This window comes from Megascapheus bottae, chromosome 5 (genome assembly GCF_031878675.1).
Source record: "Megascapheus bottae isolate mThoBot1 chromosome 5, mThoBot2.hap1, whole genome shotgun sequence".
NCBI classification, from domain to species: domain Eukaryota; kingdom Metazoa; phylum Chordata; class Mammalia; order Rodentia; family Geomyidae; genus Megascapheus; species Megascapheus bottae.
Window position 1 is genome coordinate 34,109,821 of NC_143513.1, and position 24,616 is coordinate 34,134,436.

The window sequence follows — 24,616 nt, forward strand, 5'->3', positions numbered from 1 at the left end:
TTAACATGTTAACCCTTAGAAAGGCTGTGGTTGCAGGCATGCTAATTATAGAGCCCACAAGATGAATAAGGACATCAATTAAGAATCTCCCTCAGGAAGGATGAGTACCTGTGTCCATCAAGGGAAGATCACTAAATATATGTTTCATCTATACAGCTAAGCAACAGAAACAACTTCTAAATGATTTCAGCCATAGTAACTCCAAGAAATAAGTAATTATTGAACAACTTGTTGTGATCATATAGAAATATTGTTAAGATGCTCATTGTATAGTACTTGCATAAAGACACATCAAAGTAAAGAATGTATCTAGAAAGATACTTTCTACTAAGAATGACAACTTTACAGAAATGTGATGAGAAAGATAACACAAATTACTAAAACATTGATTATGTTGACAGTTTTGGCCAGAAGTTATACCATTTACAATACAGTTCTTAAAGTTAGAAAAATAATGCATAGACCTTCAAATTAGAAATGAGAATAATAAAATAGTAAAGCAGAAACTAAAATGTAGGGTGCCTAGAGTTTGGCCTAGTGGTAGAGTGCTTGCCTAGCATGCACGAAGACCCTGGTTCAATTCCTTGGTACCACGTACATAGAAAAAAAAAGCCGGAAGCGATGCTAAGGCTCAAGTGGTAGAGCTCTAGCCTTGAGAAAGTCCAAGGACATTGCTCATGGTGAAAGAAAGAAAGAGAGAGAGAGAGAGAGAGAGAGAGAGAGAGAGAGAGAGAGAGAGAGAGAGAAAGAGAGAGAGAAAGAGAGAGAGAGAAAGAAAAGAAAGAAGGATGTAAATTAGTTACAAGAATTTTGTCATATTATAGCAGTAACTTTGAAAAATTATAAACATATTTTTTCCTAAGCTTTCTTCAAATTCTGAGTATGTTGAGAAACACAGTATGTGCTTCTGTGCATATGTATGGGTTATCATTTATTCTTTACTCTGAAGATATACTTGGAAATTATGGTAAGGACTTCTTAATAAAGGAAAATATATTTGTTACATATTTTAATGACTAAATTATCACTTTTTCAAATATCACAGGTATGTATTCAATCAAATTTTGAAATCTTGTTTTTTTAATTTTTTTGATTGCTGAAGCATATACATTGATGTTGAAGATGAATACAATTTTCATCTCATCAAAAATGTAATGAGACATTCGAAAAACAGATTTGGAACTAAGTGTGATAAATTAACATAATTTATTCTTTTTAAATTCCTCTACACTAGGGTCATAATCGATTATAAAACACATTATATTAGAAATTATTCATCACTATTATCAACATGATGATTATACAAAATGTTCTTTAGGTATATTAATTTTTAGTACCAATAAATTAACATAATTTAACTTGAAATTGTTTATGTACATTAGTTCTTTCTTCAGTTTGTGCTTATTATAAATGGAGATGTATCATTTTCCCAATATGTAAGAAATTATTGTTTTTTAATCCCTTAATGAGTCTCTTTATAGAGTCAAATTCTTTATCTTACATATTTTAGAAATATATTCTCTGAACATTGAATTCCTCAGCAGCTTTTCAAAAGCATTTTATACCCCTTAACATTCTGATCATGTTGAGAATGTGCTCAAGCTATCCTTCTATTGATTATGCACTAGTAGCTCTCCTTTCTTCTGAGAGGGCATATTGTCTTTCCACAAAGGTCACTTATTTCATTAATCAGAATGAAGAGGTATTGGGTTGCCTTGTGTTTAAAACATTATCCAGGAGATATTAGACATCTTTAGCAATGTCTCTTGTTGGGGCCTAGCCTCCATCCCTGAAGCCTGATTCTGGCTCAGCTGCAATTAAAGGGCTTTGTCTAGGCATTCGGTCCTTTGCATACCTCTCTTAAGGCATCTCTGTGACTCGATTGAACCCCCCGCAGTTTCGCGGGTCTCGCAGCAGCTCAAGTCTCTAGTGCTTTCCTGCACCTGTCCTGCCCACTACCTGAAAGCCCCACCCAGACCCTTAGTGGTAGCACAGAGGCCCTCTTCCTATTGGCTAGCTTCCCAGTGCCCACCTTCTCCTACCCTAACAGTATATAACTAATTGTCTGACGCAATAAAGGAGGAGAGCATCAGAGAGAACAAGAGATCAGCAGAGATCACCAGAGAGATCTGATGCGCTTTCATGGTTAACACTGCTTCTGACTCAGCGTGGTTTTTTCTTCCCCGGTGATTGGGGGAGGGCTGGGTCTTCCACACTTACCATCTCGCTCGGCTCCCGGGGGACTACAGGCTGGCCCTGTGTGTTCCTCCCCGTTCCCGTGTTGCTGCCCCGGAGAGGAGAGGAGCAACAGTCTCTGAAAATATAAAATATTTGGAATGGCACAAAAGGTTAGCTATTTGAATCCTGAAAAATCAATTGCATTTTTGTAGGGTTAATTTCCATAGTACCAGAGTCAAGGTAGTTCTTAAGAGAATCAAATTCTTTCACACACTGTTTATATGACAAAAATGCTTTAAAAATCTAGTATATTTGCAGATTTCTCATGTGGATTTTTCCATAACCACAAAAATTGAAACGGGAATACTTATTTAAATATTTGAACATTCTCACAAAAATATGAAAATGACAAATAGAGGAATATGAGTATGTTGAATTTTCGAATATAATCACATCAGCTTAAAAGCTAAACTAATTTAACCTTATTTATCATTGCATCTGGCAGATTGTAGAGAATAATGCTCAAAGACAAATACGTTGATCTAGTATACCATCCACAAATATGATATTAAAACAGGACTCAAAACATACTTTTTTTTTACTCTAAAAAAGTGGTCTAAAAATGTTAATTTTCCCAAGTAGAAATAGCGGTATAACAAGACGGGTGGGGGGTATTGGGGGGGAGGGAAATGGGTACCAAGACATGTGAAAGGGTATCAATGTATGTGAATTAATGCACCTTCTATCTGGCAAATATCATGTAACCCTTTTACTAATTACAATAAAAAAATAAAAAAAAAGAAATAGCGGTATAAATATATACTCAAGTGAACATCTAAGAAATTCTTCTTTTCCCTGCCTCTGCCATGCCTCGAGGAGGCAGAGGCCTGCATGCCCTCAAGTTCAGCTTCATCCAGAACCCACTGCCGTGGCCGAAGAAGCCATTGCTGCCTGAGGTGTAATAGAAGTTAATACTGCTCTACAAAAGGTGCTGAAGCCCGCCCTTCCCCATGACAGCCTAGCACGTGGAATCCGGGAAGCTGCGCAAGCCTTAGAAAAGTGCCAAGCACACCTTTGTATGCTTTCATCCAACTGCAATGAGCCCATGTATGTCGAGTTGGTCTCTGCCAACTTTTTGTGCCCTTTGTGCTAAGCACCTACTCAACCTTATTAACAAAAAAGGTTTTTGTCGATGATAACAAAAAACTGGGGGAGTGGGTAGGCCTCTGAAAAATTGGTAGAGAGGGAAGACCTGCAAAGTGGTTGGTTGCAGCTGTGTAGTGGTTAAAGGACTATGGCAAAGAGTCTCAGAACAAGGATGTCATCGAAGAGTACTTCAAATGCAAGAAATGAACAAATAAAGAAAAACAGTAAAAACAAAAAAAACATTCTTGTTCAGTATTATAAAGTAAAATCAAATTCAGTATTTATTTTCTAGTGATTATATCTTTGTAATATATCGTTTTACTTGTAATAAAAGAGTTACATTGAAATAAATATTTTAATAGTGGGTACAAAAGCCCTGCAGAAGTAATCTGATTAGCCGATTGATAACATCAGAGAAGACTTGTTTGAGTTGAGTGAGGGAGGAAGATAAATAAGGATAAATAATGTTGAGGATTTTGTAGACGACTTTAAGGGTTTGAATCAGGAACATATTTGTAGGAAGGGTCCTAGACAATTTCTGAGAGAAGTAGATACACAGATACAGAGAGTAAAGAGAAGGTCTGAAACCAAATGTTCTCCTGTGAACACATCAAGGTAGGATCACTTATTCAATACCCAAATCCAGTAGCCAGAAAACAATTGGATATACAAATGTGGAATTTCGTAAAAATGTAGAGTGGTTGAGTTTATTCACATAAATTTGATATTATTAGCATTTTCATGTTGTGGAAACCCATGGTCTTGAATGTGACTACAAGACTAGGATTAAGAGGCTCAAAGAAACAGTATCTTATAGGGTACAAATATGAGTTTCTCATAGTGATATAACACTCAACATTTGTGGAAGCCCATTCATACATCTCTGAAAAGTTGTTTTCATGATAGATACTGGAATTTGAAATACACAGGTTTAGGTAGTCAGAAGAGAAGGAGGGAAAATGAAGAAGAAAAAGAACAACCCACAAGTACAAACTAGCATTCATAAGCATACACAAGAACCCACTTAAGACACACTGAAATCAGCTCCCGCTCCAGCTCCCTTCACTCTTGGTGATGTGGATATTCTGCAGAGGCTGATGTCCTTTGTCATGGGGGTGAAGACACACACCAGAAGAAATGGAACAATTTTCTACAAACCAACATATAAGCAAATGTGTCTCTGTTACAAAACCACTGTCATTTTATTTTCTTCCACCTTCCACATCTCATAAGAATCTCTCTTGTCACTCATGCTAACCAGAAACAGACAAGAAAACAAATTTTTGGAAAAGTAGTTCAGTTTGGCCAAGTTGACACATGCATCACAGAGGGTGAGGAGAGATGGAGAACAGATGAAGTTATTTATTGTGAGACTTAAATCTTGTGTCAGTCAGAAATTTAGAGAACAGGAACATGAAGGCTTCTAGGAATTGTCCTCCAAAGAGAGGTGGTGTCCTTTATGTGACTTAATAATTGTTATTGCCTGCAAAGAGGATATCATGGCTGGAGTTTGGATTGAGACAGAGACTCCTCATACTTTGAAGAGGGAAAAACTCATGTTAGTAAAGAGTATTATCTTATCACATCAGACCTGGACTTAGCCCAAACTGAGTGTGAAAAAAATCCAAATCTGCTATACTTACATCATTGGGGTTTATTTATGGGGACAGAGGAAAGGGAGGGATTCTTTTACTTCCTGAAACTCAAACAAAGTTCTGATACAATAGATTCATGAGAAAATAAGATGCAAACAAATCATGACAGTACAGACATTAGTGTGAAGGAAAATATAATATTACCTATTATATTGCATATATATTTGTTTATCTGAAACAGGGAAAAGAAGGGGGAAAACAAGATGATTGGGAGGGGGTGGGAGGATGGAAATGGGGACAAAATCATGAGAAATTGTATTAATGTGCGAGAAGAAATATAGTTACTATCTGGTGATTATAACTATAACCCCTCTATACATTACCCTGACAATAAAAAATAAAAAGTAATAAAAAATAAAATTAATGATAAATGAATCTCTCATTGGAGAATAAACGAAGTTACAAAAATATTATGTATGTATGTATTTTTATTTTCTTTGTTTTTGTCAGTTATGGGGCTTGAACACAGGGCCTGGACACTATCCTTGGGTTTTTTGTTTCCCCACATGGGCTAGGACTGAACTCAAGGCCTTGCACTTGCCAGAAAAGTGCTCTTCCATAGAGCTAAATCCCCAACTCATTTTTGTTTTTTGGGGGGCTTTTTTGCTTAAGGTTGCACTCTATCTCTACCACTTTGAGCATAGCTCTATGTCTGCTCTTCTTGTTTGCTTGTTTGGGTGGTTAATTAGATATAAGAGTCTCATGCACATTAGTTCCAAGGCTGCCTTCAAATGCAGTTCTCCCTCTTGAGTAGCTAGGATTAGAAGCACTGAAATAGGAAATTTGGGTCTGACAATGCTATCTTGGCTACATGGTGGATGGTAAGGTCTGGCATCTGGTCTTCATGATAGAGGAAGATGATGCTTTCCTTTCCCTCCCCTCTTTCTCTTTTTGTCCCTTCCCTTAGTCCAGCATAAAGCCTATCCAGCTTACTATACGAACATAATATACTAATTAGTATTTTTGTTCAGCTAGCATAATTTTTATTAAAATTCCAGTTTTGTATCTTTTTTACAATAATAAATGATCAACTTTCAGATCATTAAGCAATGTATTAAAGTGTTCTTTAATGGATTTTAGGCATAGCTCTATGTCCACACACTAAATTATCCCTGGAACTATGATAATTTCTTAGCCCTATTCAATACAAATCAAAACGTATGGTTATAAATCTTCTGAGGAAAACATTGTTTTATTTTATAATTTGTCATGACAGGCAAATGAAATCAGGTTTGGGGACTTGTGGTATTTTGTGCTTTTTCTTCATATTTTTCACTTCTTATGTCTTATTATAATCTGATTATGTAAAGAAGACCTGTAGCAATTACGTGATACTACCATAAGCATAGCAATGTTAGAGATACATTAACTAGGAAATATAGTTATCATCAACCAGTCCTAACTAAATGTAGAGTTTTGCAATTAACTTTTCAAATCAGGTTGTTAAATTTTAATCAATACATTTTAGTAAATACACTTTCTTATTTACTACCTTTGATTTGGACAAATTTGTAGTAATAGTTTCAAAATTGTCCTGTTTATCGAGAAAATTCCTGAAGAAAATCACTCATGTTTCTTAAATGTTCTACTCAAAATATTTAAATATGTTCCCTCTCAACTGGCAAGATCCATTCTATCACCCATGGGAAATTGCTGTCTTTTCAACTTAAAAGTTTTACATTATCACTAGCTAAATCACCATTATTTTGTATTAGGACCCTGAATGTAAACTCAAAGTTCATTACAGTAAGTTTTGTGGACAACTGAGAGTCTGTAGTTCCCAGGGCAGCCTCTGTATGGTGCTCATGCTATGTACAGAGCCACGTCCTAGTGCTAAACAAGTACTCAGAGTCCTGCAAAATAATTTCAACAATAAAACAAAAGGCTCATATACAAAGACACTCTATCTGAAATCTTACCGAATATAGAAACTGGTTCACGTACAATAACATTTTTGGTAAATCATTTGTGGAAATCATGGCAAAGCAGAATAAAAGATTAGGTGAATAAAGTTTAAATTTCTCATTTCATATTTAGAATCTCATTTCATGGGTTCAATGTCACGTTCTCTTTTTTATGTGCTGTTTTCTTTCTTCAGTTACTTTGATGGGATGGATGGTTATTTACAGTGGAAAGAAACTCATGGGGAAAAGGAAGATCCATAGGACTTCTGCTAGAATTTATTTACTTGTTTGTTATTGTCATTATGATCCCTTTTAAACTCTAAAATGCACTTTCAAGTCAAAACATGGTTTATCTTCAACATTCTGATTTCCCTTCCTACTTCTTCAACTTTGAAGTTACTATTTGTTTCCATTTATCTTAATGTGAAACAGGAACCAATTATTTGATGGCACCATTATGTGATGTGTTAAATTGTGTTCGAATTTGACAATTTATGGCAATCAGAGATAATAAAATATTACAGAACATTTCACCTGTTTTCTTAATTTCTTGCCAACTAATGGATAATAATATTGCCTTTGTCTAAATGCTTCCTTGCCTTTCTAAATGGTACATAATTGTGTTCTTCATTTTACATGTTCATATTGACTGCTTGTCACTGGCCAATATAAAATAAACTAAAAATAATATAAACTATATTCAGAGATGCTATACATATGTAAAATGTTTTGCAAATATTGAATAAATGACTCCATGTCAATTGGTTTGAGTCTGCCACTAGCAGTGGTAGTTTTGAAAATGACAGAGATGCCAGGGGCAGTGGCTCACGCCTGTAATCCTAACTGCTCAGGAGGCTGAGATCTGAGGATCACGGTCCAAAGCCAGCTCAGGCAGTAAAGTCCGTGAGAATCTTATCTCCAATTAACCACCAGAAAACAGGAAGTGGCCTTGTGGTTCAAGGGATAGGCCAGTATCCTTCAGCTGAAGAGTTTAGGGACAGTATCCAGGCTCATAGTTGAAGCCCAAAGGCTTATGAGAGAAAGAAAGAAAGAAAGAAAGAAAGAAAGAAAGAAAGAAAGAAAGAAAGAAAGAAAGAAAGAAAGAAAGAAAGAAAGAAAGAAAGAGAGAGAGAGAGAGAGAGAGAGAGAGAGAGGAGGGAGGGAGGGAGGGAGGGAGGAAGGAAGGAAGGAAGGAAGGAAGGAAGGAAGGAAGGAAGGAAGGAAGAAAAGCAAGCAAGAAAGAGAAAATGATGGAGATTATGGAGAAATGAAAATGGTCTCAAGATATGAAATAATAAAACATAAAAATTAAAAAATTATGCTGAACCATATGTTTCTTCAACTCTTCATCCTTTTCCTCTTTCTTTTTAAAAAGTAAATAATACAGAACCTGACTATGAAAAATGAGCTTGTTGTTCCCAAGAAGAAAAATTGTACGGGTGGTCTCCAAGTCTAGAAATGGAGATTAAAGGAAGCAGCAGATGAACACAGTCTTTACTTTGGTTTATGATATTTATTATTAGTCTCAAATTGAATCCATTTTTTAAGTAGAGTATAAAATATTTTCTTTAGGTTTAGGTACATTAATGATAACATTGTTTGAAAATGTTGAAACTTTTTTGGATAAAATGTTATAAACACTGAAAACTATTTGCACATGATTTATCACCCTTAAAATCCTTTCTTGGAAACTTTTTACTGTTATTGTAACCATAACTAGACATATGCATATCCAAATTTATACATATATATATATATATATACACATTCAGATATAGGACAAACCTGGTAAGTTTTCTTAAAATCTTAATTTTTAATTATCTTAAATGTGTTTTTTTAAAATAATTCTACTTATTCTCTTTTTTACTTTATTTTAATGTATAAAGGAGTTACAGTTTTATTTGCCAGATAGGTTCATTACTTCTCACACATTGATACCCTTTCTCATGTTTTTGTTCCCATTTCTCTCCCCCCACCCCTTCCCTCATCTCTTTTCCCCTCCTATTTCAAATAAACAAATAAACATATATATAATATACCAGGTAGCAAAGTCAGATACTGTAACAAAGTGTATTCTCTTTAACTCAGTTACTAACCCAAGAAGACTAATGAAAACCCATCAGCCTACTAGAGTCAGTTTTGATTATGTGAGTTAACCTGGCTTAAGGCTTTATCAGGTGAATTCAATCTCAGATAACAGATGTTGAGTACCAATTGCATTGAAAGGCGTTTTGTTTTAAATATATAAAACTTACCAGTGTGTAATAAAGATAGCTTTATGCTGGCATATTATTTGAAAGACCTGTTGTATAGTTTTGCACTCTATGGAAAAGACTGAGATTGTTGGAACATGGATTCTGGAATGTGTCCCTGGACAATTTACTGGTATTTCACCTCAGGCAAGTTGCTGAGCATCTATGTCATAGACTCACATTGTGTGTAAGACAATAAAAAGGACTCCTAATGTATATGACTCTTTTAAGAGTTTAACTAAAGTATCAATATGCCTTTCTAGATGCTTAGTTTACAGAAAATGTTGATAATAGTAATTATTAAATTAATATATTATATATATTTTTTGTGTGGGGGGGTCACGAGGCTTGAAGTCAGCCTGGGCACTGTCCCTGAGCTCTTCAGCTCAAGGCAACTGCTCTCCACTTGAGCCAAACCTCACTTCCCATTTTCTAGGGGTTAATTGGAGATAAGAGTCTCAGATTCTTTTGTGCCTGGGCTGGCTTTGCACCTTGATCCTCAGATCTCAGCCTCCTGAGTAGCTAGGATTACATGCATGAGCCACCGCGCCTGGCATGACTTTGCTGGTAATATATTACAACCACCACAGGTACACCAGTAATTACTAACATATGTATTTAGTTTACTATTTCATCTTATAGTTTTTATCTATTTATTTGTTGATTTTTTTAATTTTGCTGGTCCTGGGGCTTGAACTCACAGCCTGCACACTGGCCATAAACCTCTTTGTGCACAATGCTAGCCTCTACCACTTGAGCCACATGGCCACTTCTGCTTTCTGCTTTTTCTGAATAGTTTATTGAAGATAGCATCTCACAGACTTTTCTGCCATTGCAGCTGGCTTCAAACTGTGATCCTCAGATCTCAATCTCCTGAGTAACTAGGATAACCCATGCGAGCCACTGGTACCTAGGATATTTTAATTTATATGTATCTTGGTAGCAACATCAGAATGGCATCCACCTTCTTCTAGGCAGGTAAATAGATTGGACCTGGCTGAATTATTACCCATAGTGATTCCATTGACTAATTCTCTTCAACTTCTTAAAGCACTACAGTGTAGAAATAGTTATCGAGATACAAATTTCATGATATACAAATTTTATTATTGAATTGAATTGCTGGTAAAAGAATTAGAAGCCTTAGATTGTAAAATTCAGCAGTAGCAATGGTGGCAGCAGCTGCTGCAGCAGGATCTGCTGGTGGGACACTTGAGCTGTTCTATACTGGACACCCTTGGAATTGCAGGGCCAACAGGAATGGAAGATGGATTAGTGAAGCTGACATTCCATAACTACCACAGTGAAGTTTTTATCTTTAGCTCCAAAAATGGTTTGTCATCATTGCTATTGTGACATTTTTGGTCTGTGAATGGCTTAAATTATAATGTTCTTAAGGCATGTCTCTGCATTGTTCATCTATAAATAATGTTCAAGCCATCTTTTTACTTACAGTACTCAATTAGAACCAAGGTATACCAATTCCATTTTGAAAGTGACACTTGACATATTTAACCTCTTCTTTAGCCTTCAACTTTCCTGAGCTATATTAGTAAATTCTGCTGAAGTAAAGAAAGGAATCAAGTTTCAAGGATTTGCTTATGTTGTATTTGTCCTTAAGCGAGAGCATGATTCTCAGGCACAGCAGGTAAAGTGGAAGTATTTGATCCCAGGAGGATGTGCTATGATTTGGAAATAAATAAATCAAGTAACTTTGCATGTTTACTTCCTGTTCATATGAAGTCTACTATGAGTTTAGGTTATTTTACATGACAAGAGCACCCAATTTGATGATTCTACAGTCTAAGATGTTTCAGTCTCCATCATTTCATTATGAGATGACATCTTTCTCTTTTCTACTGGAGCATTTGAGAAAGATGAAAGAATTTCTTAGGAGTACTTAACTCATTGATCAGCCCAGTTATGATATTGATCTCAAATGGTTCCACATACTGCTATTTGGTTGTTAATTATTGCTTCCATGTACCTACAAGGGAAGAAAAAGTGATATTCTTTTTTTTCATTTTTTTTTAAATTTCAGTGTTTAGAGGGGTTACAGTTATATTCAACAGATAGAGGATGCATTACTTCTCACACATTGATATCTCTCCTTATGTTTTTATCCCCATTTCCCTCCCTCCTCCCCTCATTTTTCCCACCTATTTCAAATAAACAAGTAAACATCTATATAACATACCAGATAACAAATTGGGATACTGTAACAATATGCGATTAACCAAAGGGCAACACAAGAGAGAAAAACATAATATATAAAGAATAACAGTCACTTATAATTAAGCTCTTGTTTCCATGTCCTGGGGTCCATTAATTTGGCCTCATCCTATATGGCCTTATGTTTCTAGGGTTTCAGCTATTGTAATCCTCTGCCAGGAGAGTTCTAGATATGTACTAATTATTACAGATGAGGGAAACCATTGAGCCTGTGTTCCTTTGGGTCTGGCTTACATCACTTAATATGATTTTTTTTTCCAAGTCTGTCCATTTCCTTACAAATATGATATTCTTGAGGACACTGAAGACTATCTACCTCCACATCAATCTTCTCACCTCTTTCTTTTTACATTTAAGATGAATTTCAAATGTACTGTGCTATTGCAATATAAATGGTGTGACAAACCAATAGCTAATATTTAGATAATACAGGCCTAATGGAACCTCTGTAAAATTCTAATTTTGGTATGTAAAATTTTAGGCTAATTGAGAACTTGGGGGAGGGCATAGGAATTTGGCCTCTGAAGAAGTATCTCATAGGATTTATGGACAGATCAGACAATCTGACTCCTCAGAAGTATTGTTCTAGAAGTATTTTATTCTGTTAAGATTAGGGAAACTTTGACAGCACTCATAGAGGAGCTGGATTGCTGATGTATATATAATCAGTTGTCCCTGTCTTCTCTTATCAAATTCAGATTTAGAATATCCTTCACACAAGGATGTAAGACTAACACTACTATTAACAATTATGGCAATTTTTGAAATGCAACATTTGACCTGGCAATCACACCTTCATTTCTCTTCTTATCTACTTTTCCATGGTGTTTATGTTGTTCAAACTGATAACCTGGCTCCTCTCAAACCAGCTTTGGAATCAATAGATTTTGTGGCTAATCCCAAAGCACTTCAGTCCACTAAAACCCTTCAATCAGTCTTAGTGTTAACTTAGTTTGTTATCTTTTCTTTCTTGGTTTGCTTGCTTTAATTTTTTTTCCCATTGTCATTATTTCCCAGAAGAAATAAAATCACTTCCAAATCATGTGACCGTGATGTTCTGATTTATCTGTAGTACACTTGGCTTTTATGTGATTATTAAGAAAAGCCTCACTTGCAATCAGAACTGCTTATTAGATTATAATGTATGCAGTCAACTTGTTTCTAAAAATTAATCTTATTTTATTTTACCAAGTGCATGCCTAGCACGATGCCAAAGATGATCTCAAAGCTACAGATACATGAAAGAATCTGTGGTCAAGATAGCTCTGGATATTTAGCTTCCTATTAATCACTTTTTGACATCTGTGCTTTCTATTGCAGACAGAAAGGTGGAAGACCATAAGTATAATAAAAAGGGTTTGATGATGATATTACATGATCATCATATGATAATGATAAGGTGAAAATGATGTTTGATAAAGAAACCAAAGTAAAATTTAAAGAACACAAAGGATTCAGTCATTTTGTTACATACTTTACCCTAACATAATCTGAACAATGATTTTTTTTTAACTGAAAACAAATTTTGGCATTGGCAGCATGTATCCCTCCATAAACTTTTTTTTTCTTTTTCTTTTTTGCCAGTTCTGGGTCTTGAACTCAGGACCTGAGCATTGTTCTTGGGCTTTCTCAAGGCTAGCATTCTACCATTTGAACCACTGCCCCACTTCCGGCTTTTTCTATGTATGTGGCACGGAGGAATAGAACCCAGGTCTTCACGCATGCTAGTCAAGCACTCTACCACTAGGCAAAACGCCCAGTCCCCTCTATAAACTTTTGGTGGCTTGACCTTTTGTCTTACTGAAAACAGCCTAATTAGGACAGCCAATGACACAATATTTAGCAGAATTTTAGTTGCATGAGGGTATAATTTATAATAAAAGTAACAAGAACTATGCTTACTTTTTCCAGAATCCTGTTTTTAGACAATACATATAAAAGTTACAGTTTTCTAGATATTTCAATTCTGAAAGAAAAGACAATTTTGAAGGCACAATATATCATAGTAAGGCCTGTAGCTCATCAAGCTGGCTTTACAAATATGCAAGAGTTTACAGAGACCTCCCCAGGTTAACAGTTCCTAAATACTTCATGTTGCCTCAATGGTAAATAATATGTAGAGTCTGTTTTCTTTTCTGGACATAAGAAATCTAATTATTTATAATATCAAATGACATTTATTTTTGCTAAATATACTCTGCTTTTATAAGTGGGTAAGGGATGCCTGGCTTTATTTTCACTCGTAATGTAATGTAAAATACTGCAGTAATGTAAAATACTGGAGTGATCTATCTTTTTCTTATAATCATGCATGGTTTTAAACACATCCTGTCCCAAACCTGTGTGCAGCTACTGCTATTTAAAGCACAGAATAAAAGAAGTTATCATAGGTAGTTGATACCATTTGTTTACCATGTAATTCAACTGCCAGATCAAATATCTATCTCAGCTTTTTTTTTCTATCTTAAAATAATACTATTCATTTCCATGCCAGCAGTTCCAGACTGTTTGGTTTAGTTTTTGAGATTGATTGGAAGAAGGTTGCAAAGTCGATCTATTGTGCTAAGTGTATTTACACGAACAGAGTGTCTTGAAAATAAACTGGAAGAGGGACCAGCAGCTGAAATTTTCTAATACCTGCTTTGCAGGGGGCTCATTTTCAACTTCACCACTTTCCTTAAGTAGATCATTGATTCACAATGCATTTTCACTTAAAGTTAAACTGACTTTCTGGGGGAGGAGGGAAGGGGAGAAAATTTATTTATTTGCTTAAGTAAAAAAAAAATTCCCCATGCCATTTCCATCTAAGAATCAATGATAGATAAATGCTGCTGTTGGTTTTAGGCCCTTTGAAAGCCACTTTCCTCCGAAGAGTTAAAAGTAATACTTCTAAGATGGAAGCAATAGAAGAAGAAGAAGAAGAAGAAGAAGAAGAAGAAGAAGAAGAAGAAGAAGAAGAAGAAGAAGAAGAAGAAGAAGAAGAAGAAGAAGAAGAAGAAGAAGAAGAGGAAGAGGAAGAAGAGGAAGAAGAAGAAAAGAAAAAAAAGCCTTAATTGTGGAAAAAATATATACTGTTAATAGTGGAAAAAAATAATTTAGGTACGGGTATGTGAACAAACGGGTCATTTAGAAAATGAAGCTTTCTTTATCCAAGGATTAGTCTGGACGAATAATTCGTGTAAAGCCCTTTCTAAGGCTGCTTCCCTCTCTTTCATATTCTCAAATAATCGGACTATTATATAGGCTCCTTCAGCCCCGCCCCGCTCCCACCCCCAACCCTCCAAACCTGTTCTGGTCTCCAGGCTCCGGGGACTTGTAACCCGGAGGGAGGCGCGGGCAGGGCACGTGGACCAGAAATACTTCCTAGAAACAGCAAGTAGCTGCTCAACCCTGCCTGAACTTTCCTGTAAACACCGCGCGCTGACACCCGGCATCCCCGCTGGGTGGGTCCTCAACTCCTGGAGGGAATGGCACTTCTTGTTTTTAATTAGCAGGGGGCGGGGGTGGAGGAGTAGAGAGGTGGGGGAAGGTGAATTAAAAGTAGCTGTTTGGGGCCAGCCGGTGCTACAGAGTCTGGCTCCGGAGAGGCTGCCGGAGGGAGCTCGGCTGGGGTGGAGAGAGGCGCGCGTGTGCTGGATTTGTTTTCTGAATGAAACGCCTGCCGGCGCCTGAACAAAACCCAGCTTTCTCCTTCCCCCGCTCTGCGGGCAGAGTTCCCGAAGACAGCTCCAGACTGGGCACGGCTCGGAAACCTCAGGGCTTAAGAGACGTCCTCCGGATCCTCGCTCTCCAACAACTGACAGAAGAAAGCAAGGTCTGACCGGTCCACTTCCAGCCAGACCCGTGGCACTTGGGCTTGGTGCTTGCGGATGACAACGCGTCTGGTTCCTGACAAAGCCTTCCTCCAGGCACGCTGTCCACCCCCCCCGAGGGGAAGTCCGAAGGAAAAGTCAAACCTGGCTCCAGTAAGGCTGTGGGGTGACGGCGGCATGGCATCCTCGGGACGGGCTCTCACCTGGCTCCTTTGCGCTCACCTCCTGCACATCTGGCCTTCGGGGCGCACGGCAGAAACCCCCTACCCCCGGCTACGCCTGTCACATAAAGGTAGGTTACTTTCTCACACCCTTTTGTGTTAAATGGAGAGCAGACGAGAAAGTCGCTTCACCTTGGTTCAGAGTCTTCCAAGACCCTACAAAATGCACCTGAAACTCGCCTCGGATCCGCATTGCCTCTAAAGGAATGGGTCCTACTCGCTTCATTTGAAAGCAGTGGTAGATTGCGTGTCAACTCGGGATACTGTGCCTTGTAAATATTAGATTATGTTCCTGAGAAGTTCACTCTCCCTACAGGACAGACAGAAAGAAGCAGGTTGCTAATAGCCCAGCATGCCAGAAACCACCACACTAGCAGCAGGTTCCTAAACATTAAAGGATACAATGTGAGACATAGCAGGGAAAGGAAAAGCTTTAGGAAAAGAGGTGTGAGTTCTTTTTCTCTTTTAAATTTGTTGTATTTCCATAATAATGATGCCTCCCAACCCCGGAAGACAGCCCCAAATTCCTGAGAAGAAAACTGCTGTCCTACTCATGATAATAAAGTCATCACTGTGTCATTAAAAGGATTCACAAGTAATATAAATTAGCCATCTAGCTGAATTGATTATCAGAATACTTTTTTTAAGTGTGACAAAGCAAAATATGGAGTTTAATGGCAACCATTGTAAAATGATTAATACTGGTTAAAGTATTAGTAACCACTTTCATTTGTCCTTTTAAAATGTGAATACGTCTTGTTTTTACTGGAACTCTGTAGCAGTTTATTCTGTAAGTATGTCTTGTAAATCTCACATTCTTAAATAACTAATCAAAAGATAGATTTTGCATCAGTACCAGTAAAAGCCAGTCAGGAATAGGTTTACTGGTTCCTTCTGTACCCAAATGAATAACCAAAATTAACTTGATGGCAAAAAAAATTTGGAATAAATTATCAGGAAAGAAGTATGCATTCTCACCAATAATTAAGTGAGGCAATGGATACAATGATGAGAATTTCATAACACCCATTTCTCAATTGTATAAGCTCTGAAATGTATGAATAGAAAGAACAGAAGCCTATTTTGTCCAAACGCAGGTAGAATTTTTGCTGGAAGTTGAAAAGGGTGAAGCCTTAATTTTTCAGGGCATGAATGGTCTTTTTGTGTTTTTACTGGGCAGTGCTAACTGTAATCGTGATCATAGAACCTTTGCATTCTTTGAAGAGTTAAAACCATGGTTTGTTTCTTGGTTTATATCAGGTACCCAAAATACTACCCAGTAGATATTTACAAAATAGTTAAAAAATATGGTAGCCATCATGTGTACAAGTCTTTTGTGCTTGGAAAAGATATTGTATGTATATTCATGATATCTATCAGAGTATCTATTCTAAGAAGTTATGATTAAATATATTGGGATGGAAAAGGACAAATAAGGATGTCATGAATATTTAAGTTGAGTTGCTCCTATATAGACATTGGATGAGCTTCCAGTTATGACAAACTATCATTCTGTGCTGTTTATTATTAGACTTAATACCTCATTGTAATGGTAATTGGATTTTGATAGCTCAACATCAGCATGTTTTTCTAAACTGCCACATGTGAAATTTCATAGTAGAGATTATTATTTGGTCAGATTATCCCAAATCTGTCTAGTATGTGTGCTCTATGTGCAATATCATTACTAAGCTCATCCTCAAAATGTCTTCATTGAACTGATCTTATGGGTTGTGTCATACGGTGTAGAATTCATATGCCTAATATCTATATTATCATTGAAAACTCCCATAAATCTCCACTTTTGCTTTCCTTAACCTTTTATTAGGGCCACCAGAAAAATGCATTAATGCTATACTTCTATACAAGTGTGGTCTAGAGCTTCTTGAACATAAAATCTTACTTATGCAACAAAGTTAGCAAAGACAGTTATGAGGTCATAACAAAGATAAAACCTGAAGCAGCAAATGCTTGCTGCACCTCAGGTGCAGATCAGTGAAAAGAAAATTACCCAGAGTTGTCACAGCAGGGATGTTTGAACCACACAACACAAAGAGCCTATTTACCTCCCTCACTCTTTTGCATTCAGAGGATATTCCAGAGGTGGTCAAAAACTAAGACCAACATAGACTAGGTTAATGTTCTGATGTCTTGAATCACACTGGAAAGGTTGAATTTTCAGTAGCAGGTGAATATTAATAATTTAAATTACAAATGACCATATAGGCTTTCAAGGTAATATGCTCCAGGCATATGTGATATAGATCGCAGGAGGGTAGAAACATCATATACAAAGCCTGAATTAACTTATATATAAAAGTATGGTCACAAAAACATCTAGAGAATTATACCTTTCCATTTCTCCTCCATTCTCCTCTTTGCTTCTGGAACTGACGTCATTAAATACAGAGGAAAATACCACCAAGCTTAGAGTAGAAATGACACAAAGTGAGTGAAGAAAATGTGGGAAGATAGCCTGAGATTTAAAGGATCTTCTAGAAGATTTTTCACTGTCTCCTACAAAAACTGATATTAGATTTCTTCTTGTTTTTATTGAAAAACCCCACTATACCCTTATATTATGATTCACTATGATTTTATCTTAAAAGATACTTTAAGACAAGCATACCTAGTACATAAAAAACCAGGTAGCTTCCATATGTCTAGCTTGCTTGATTTATTCATATATATGCATATATATGAGATATTGTGTAAGACAAATATATTGAGTTAGCAAAAATAGCTGAGATTAAGAAGGTGATATGTTATCAAACTAATAGTCAAGGGTTGAGTTGAAATTGAGTTTATCAGGCAATTTGTTTTAAATTCATGAATTCATTATAGCTAGTTATCACAGCTATTAAAGATGATATTGATATGATGAATACACAGAAATTTTGTTCTGCTCTAAGACTTAACTTGAATAACTATCATTCTCACGATAGAATGAAGTATGAGAATGAAGAAAAAAGACCTATTGGATTGAGCTGCTTCTCTCTATTGATATCTGTTGTCTCCTTATCCTTAGCCATCCTGCATTAATGAGGTCACAGGGAAGGTAAAAATAGTATTCTTGATAATAGAATTCAAAAAGAAGAGAGAGAGAGGAGAGAGAAGAGAGAAGAGAGAGAGAGAGAGAGACAGAGAGACAGAGACAGAGACAGAGACAGACAGAGTGAGACAGTGCAAAGGCCTAGCTAAAATAAGAAATCCCAGTGCACATAGGCAAATCCTCAACAAGGGAGAATTCAATCAGGGAAATTGAATCAAGTGAATTTGGCAGATGGGGTAGGAGGAACAGGATCACAGAAGACAAGAAGAGTAGCTACTTAACCAGTATGTCTCCTAGGATGTTTGGTAAAGAGATAGCTAAATAGAGAAATGTGTATGGAAGAACATTCCTAAAATGTGTTGATATTTTCAATGGAGATTTAAGCATTGAATATGTGCCTTTAAACCAAAGTCATGTCATACAGTGTTAGTATGATCTGTTATTTGGGAAGTATAACTAATAGTTAAGAATTTTCATAGTTTAAAGAGCTCAGAATTAGCAACCAGAAGTCCCTTCTCCAGCTTTAGTCCACCCATTTAAAATAATAGCATAAGTGAGGGGCTGGTGGCTTGCAGTTCTATGTCAGCCTGGGCAGAAAAGTCCCCCTGAGAGGCTTTTCTTCAATTAACCACTCAAAAAACTGGAAGTGGCACTACGGCTCAAGTGGTAGAGCACTAAACTTGAGCAGAAAGAGGCTCAGAGATAGTTTCCAGGCCGAGTTCAAGCCCCACAACTGATAAAAAAAAAGAATAATATAATAATAGCAATAATAGCAGATGCTTGTGCCTCAGTTTCCTCAATTTCAAAAATGGAGATGATAATGGTACTTTCTTTATAATTTTCACTCCAATTTGAGAGGCTCTGTTGGGACGATTGTTTTTGAACTTCATAAATGAGAAATGATTTAGATTACCAGTGTTTTCTGAGGATTAATATGAATTGTGAATATTGGGACGAAGCATGTTCTGTGGAGAACAGCCCTTAGGAAAGTCACGAGTGTAGTTATTGATATAAGCTGCAATGATGCAGATGGAACACAGAAGTTGGTCTTAAATAGCATTTTATTTACTCCAAATCCTGTTTCCTATATCACTGGATTCTAGTTACAATAATTTAGACAATAATCTACTACAACATCCATGTATTTTTCAATATTTATTGCTATAAAAGATTTCATATGTGTATTTACCACACATATTCAGCCGGTACTACATACTTGGGAATTCTATTTCATAAGAAAGTAATTATGTTTATTTCTAGAGGAGCACAATAAAAAAAAAAAAAAACTAGAGTGACCACAATGGATGTTGTGGCATTTATTTATTATGCAGAATGAATAAAAAGAATGACATGACTGAGCTAGTTTGTTTTGATTCAGATTATGATTTCTGCTTATCCAGTATCTGATAATTATCAATTGTTATATTAATCACACAGCTGGGTGTTTATAAATAAAATCTTACTATAAGTCATGACTCATAAATTCTATAATTAGGATCCAGGAGTAAATATTAACCTATGTGGCCAGACCTCCAATAGGGAGTAACAGAGAAAATTATATGAAAATTATATGATAAATATAAACTTACAAGTAGTATTTTTTAAAAATGCTAGGCAGGATGTAAAAACATAGACTATATTTTGTTGAGCTGAGCTTACATAGAATAGGCTTTCTGTACCAGAGGTCTATGTATGATATTAGAGCATGTTATTTTTTGTAATTTTATATTTGTTACACCTCTACACTATACCAGTATATTGGAATATGCAAAAGTCTTTGAATAATTCATAGAATTATTCAAGCCTTACCTGGATATCAAATGTCACAGTGGTTAAAAAAAATACTTCTTTTCCTTAATGTAAAGAGAAGGTTAGGGGAGATTAGAGTTGGCAATGCAAGAAATGAAATTTAGAAATACACTCGATAAATTTCAAACTGGTGGATAATTTATGTTGGTACAACCATTTAAAATCTTGTGAAGACAGTGTTCTAGCTACATATTATTATTATCAAAATCTGTTCATGATGAATAAACATAGGTGAGTTATGATGTCATAGTAAAATATTACTTCAAAACGCATTGCTAAAATGTTATTTTGCTCTATCCATATCATATTTGTCATGCATAGAGTTTCTCTTTCTGTTTACAAAGAGGAAACCTCTAAAATCTATGGTTTGAGGGTTGTGCACAGGTGTGTGTGCATGCATGCCAGTTCTGGGGCTTGAACTCTTAGGGTGGGCACTATCTTTAAGTCATTTTGCTCAAAGCTAGTGCTCTACCACCACTTGAGCCACAACTCTACTTTTAGCATTTTGGTGGTTAATTGGAGACTAGAGTTTCAGGGAATTTTCTGTTTAAACTGGCTTCAAACCATGATTCTCTGAGTAGCTAAGATTAGAGGTATGAGCCACCAGCAACAAGATATGGCTTCAGATTCATAACTATAGAATAAAGCACCAAATTAATCAATTAACTATTACTGGTGAAAAGTATTAAAAAGCTATTGTCAGTTTTACTTCATCAATGACATCTACAAAAGTCATCTGTGGGTTTTATTAGAATTAAAGTGTACAAAGATGTTCATCTTTGTCTTCAGGTCTTCTGTGGCTTTAGTAAAGGATTTAGTCTTGAGTCTTTAGTCTTTTATTTTTTGCTTTACCAATCTTGATCTCTTCTAACCTTTTCTCTACACTGAAGAATTACTCTTTTCCCATTGCGATATTCAATATCCAGGTATGGTTTGAATAATTTCATGAATTATTCAAAGTGATTTGCATATTCAAATGTACAGATGTGATGTATGGGTGATATTTGTAGCAAATAAAAAATACAAGTTCTTTGCATGTATGCATGCCTCTTCATACATAGCACCTTTAGTGTTAATGTGGTGAATTTGTAAGTCCAGCCTCAAAATATTTAGAACAAAACAAAACTGAAATTATATCATCAATAATATTTTCAAAAGTGTACACAGTGATGATTTAGATTGTTTTCTTAGTTTCATTAGACAAGGCCACAATGTTACCAGTAGCTTTTAACACATTTGATACCTTGGAATACTCAATAAATTATACAAAACTTGATCATTTGTTATTTTAATACTTTTTCCACATTAGTTTTAAGTATCATTTGAAACAAAAAAGGAACCATCAGTATCATTAGTTATACCTTAGACTTAAGCAAGCATTATTGTCTGTACTCTCATCAAGACTAACAGTGGGAAAACTACTTATTTCATATGCAGAATATTCCAAATGTAATAACCAAATATTATCCTCTCTGCTACTAGGAGAACATTTTTCTGTTACCTGATGCTTTTAAGAGCTGACACCTCTATGGAATTGGTAACTTGCCTTCACATGCCCTCTGATAGTCAAGGAAATTATTTATTCAAGATGGGTAAAAACTGTTTGACTTTCACTTATTGTCTCTCCAATCATATGGAAAAATTAAAGAGAAATCCATTGGCTTGTCTGACTTTAATACTTAAGACTTTTTAATACTTAAAAAAATTTTATCCCTTGGTTACTAAATTCTCTACCGTTACTGTTCTCTGCTTCAGAACTTAGTTTATAGCCTTAGAAGAGTAAATCACAGCAAGTAGATTAGTCTTACAGACTTACATAAACTCTCACATTATTGTTTGAATGGCTTATATTCTATATTTTGAATGAAACATACACTGTTTAAATTTTGTTTCTAGCTATATGTTATAATATTAGCAAAGTTATGAATTTTCTCCTTTTTACAATGGTGTAATACAGATCGGATGGAGTTATGATGGAATCATAAGAGACAATGCAAATTAATGTGATAAAATATTTAGCCCTTACACAGCTTTTCATTAATACTCATTGAATCAGAGAAGACTCAGGAGTAATTCAAATCTATTGTAGCTTTCTTTTTGTTCAAAAGCAGTTAGAAACAGGCCAGGAGTTTGGCCTAGTGGTGGAGTACTTTCCTAGCATGCACAAAGACCTGGGTTCAATTCCTCGGTATCACATACTTAGAAAAAGCCAGAAGTGGTGCTGAGGCTCAAGTGATAGGGTTCTATCCTTGAGAAAAATCCAAGGACAGTCCTTAGGCCCTGAGCTTAAGCCCAGGACTGGCAAAAAAAAAAAAAAAAGCAGTTAGAAACCAATCATTAACCTTTTGATATAAAATGAAGAAAAAGTCCTTAAGCATCTAATTTTTAAGTAGAAGTAAAGGTTTTCTTTCATGCAAGTTATCTCTGATTGGAGTAGATGGATAAAAGGAATAGAGATACTATTATCTTTTATACTTTATAATTATTTTGTTAATACATTAAGGAAAGTTGGAATAGTATCTGCTGGAGACAACAGACCATATCCATCAAATAAATGTCCCTAACAAAGATAATTGTAGATCTAGCTTTGTAAAGCACAATAGAACTGATATTACAAAAGCCAGATCAGGGCGACCAAAGTTAAGCTAAACAGTGTCCTGGAAGCAGCTATCAACTCAGCATGGGTTGTTTGCTTTGAAAGTGAAAGAAAGCGCTGCTGTGCCTGGGACAAACAGGTAAGGCATCTGCAATGGAGCCTGGTTTCTGACACTTGGTGGGTATCCAGTAAGTACTCATTAAGTGATATGTGCAGAATACACAATGATGGAGAGCTGTGCTTTTCAAAGGATGAACTGACACAGAGGAGGTGAGAAAAATACCAAGGAAACTAAGGAATCCAGAACAACTATTTATGGCTTATTTAGTACCACAAGCATCAGGATAAAGGCTAGGGCTTTCTCTGGCCCTTCATCTTCTTTCCCCTCAGTGCTCCAGTTCATAAAACAGCAGGAGATTCCCAAAGAGCTCTGGTTCCATCAGCCACATCCTCTCATCTCTACTAAATCTGCTTTTTCTTCTTTTAAAGTTTATTTTTCCATATCCTTCTCATTCTTGGAGAATGACCATGATGCCTCTTCCCTTTCCCTTATCACTTCATTCTCTGACTACCTCTTTTGTGGTCGGTGTTACATTTTTTACTCTTTGTCTCCTTCTTTACATTTTCATACTGACATAGCTTAATTCACCTGCTACAACAGAAATGAAAAAGAAAGCAGATTTTTAGTAAATAAAATGCTCTAATTGGTCTCTAGTTGCTTCCAGTATATCTTTCATTTGTTACCTAATTTGAAAGCATGATCTTTAGAATCTCAAGTTGATTTCAGCAATACAATAAGAAATGAATGTCTTAATGGCCACGTGAACATGCTACTCTCTCTTTTCTGATGAGAGGTTATGCTCACAGTTTTCATGATGCTTCTAGCCATGAGACATCATCAACTCTGGACACAGAAAAGGAAAGGGATGAGGATGCTGGGAAGGAGAAAGATGAACTTGCACACAGATGTAATCTGTAGCTTCACTTGAGTCAGGTGTCTGAGTATTATGGGTATAAATCTATCTCTACGTCTGTGAAGTTTAGATTTATTCTCTCTGTTTGAAGATGAATGAGAAGAAACGAATTAAGAAAAGGATTGTTTTTACAGAAGTAATCAGAGAAATGGTATCCTGAAAGATAAGTCTCAGTGAAGACATTTGGTAGCCAGATCAACTCCAAAAGCAGAGAATAAACAGCGAAGAACATAGGAATTAGTACAAAGCAGAAATACAGATCAGCCAAGGCTACTGGCTTTTTCTCTTCCTGAAGAGTGAACTCTGAGGAAACAATGATAACTAAGGATGATGATGATGATGATGATGATGATGATGATGATTATTCAGTCATGGAGCTTAAACTCAGGACCTGAGCCCTGTCCCTGAGCATTTTTGCAAAAATCTAACACTCTACCACATTGAGCCACAGCACCACTTCTAGTTTTCTGGTGGTTCATTGGAGTTGAGTCTCATGGACTTTTTTTTTTTTTTTTTTTTTTGCCAGTCCTGGGCTTGAGCTCAGGGCCTGAGCACTGTCCATGAACTTTGTCAAGGCTAGAGCTCTACCACTTGAGCCTCAGCACCACTTCTGGCTTTTTTCTATGTATGTGGTACCAAAGAATGGAACCCGGACTTTCATGCATGCTAGACAAACACTCTACCACCAGGCCAAACTTCCAGCCCCTCATGGACTTCTTGCCTATACTGACTTTGAACTATGATCCTCATATCTCAGGCTCCTGAGTAGCTAGGATTATAGGTAT

At 36.1% G+C, this 24,616-nt stretch overlaps 1 protein-coding gene and 1 pseudogene across 1 annotated transcript in view; both read left to right on the forward strand.

Annotated features, from left to right (window-relative positions):
• Window positions 1-1,694: 1,694 nt before the first annotated feature.
• Window positions 1,695-3,535, forward strand: LOC150063205 (small ribosomal subunit protein eS12 pseudogene; annotated as a pseudogene).
• An 11,421-nt stretch (window positions 3,536-14,956) lies between these two features.
• Sema3e (semaphorin 3E) overlaps window positions 14,957-24,616 on the forward strand; it is a 214,354-nt gene continuing 204,694 nt past the window's right edge. The window contains exon 1 of the mRNA XM_090332890.1: window positions 14,957-15,471. Within this exon, the coding sequence (XP_090189016.1) occupies window positions 15,237-15,471 (235 nt within the window). The 5' untranslated portion in view covers window positions 14,957-15,236. The remainder of the gene's footprint in view (window positions 15,472-24,616) is intronic.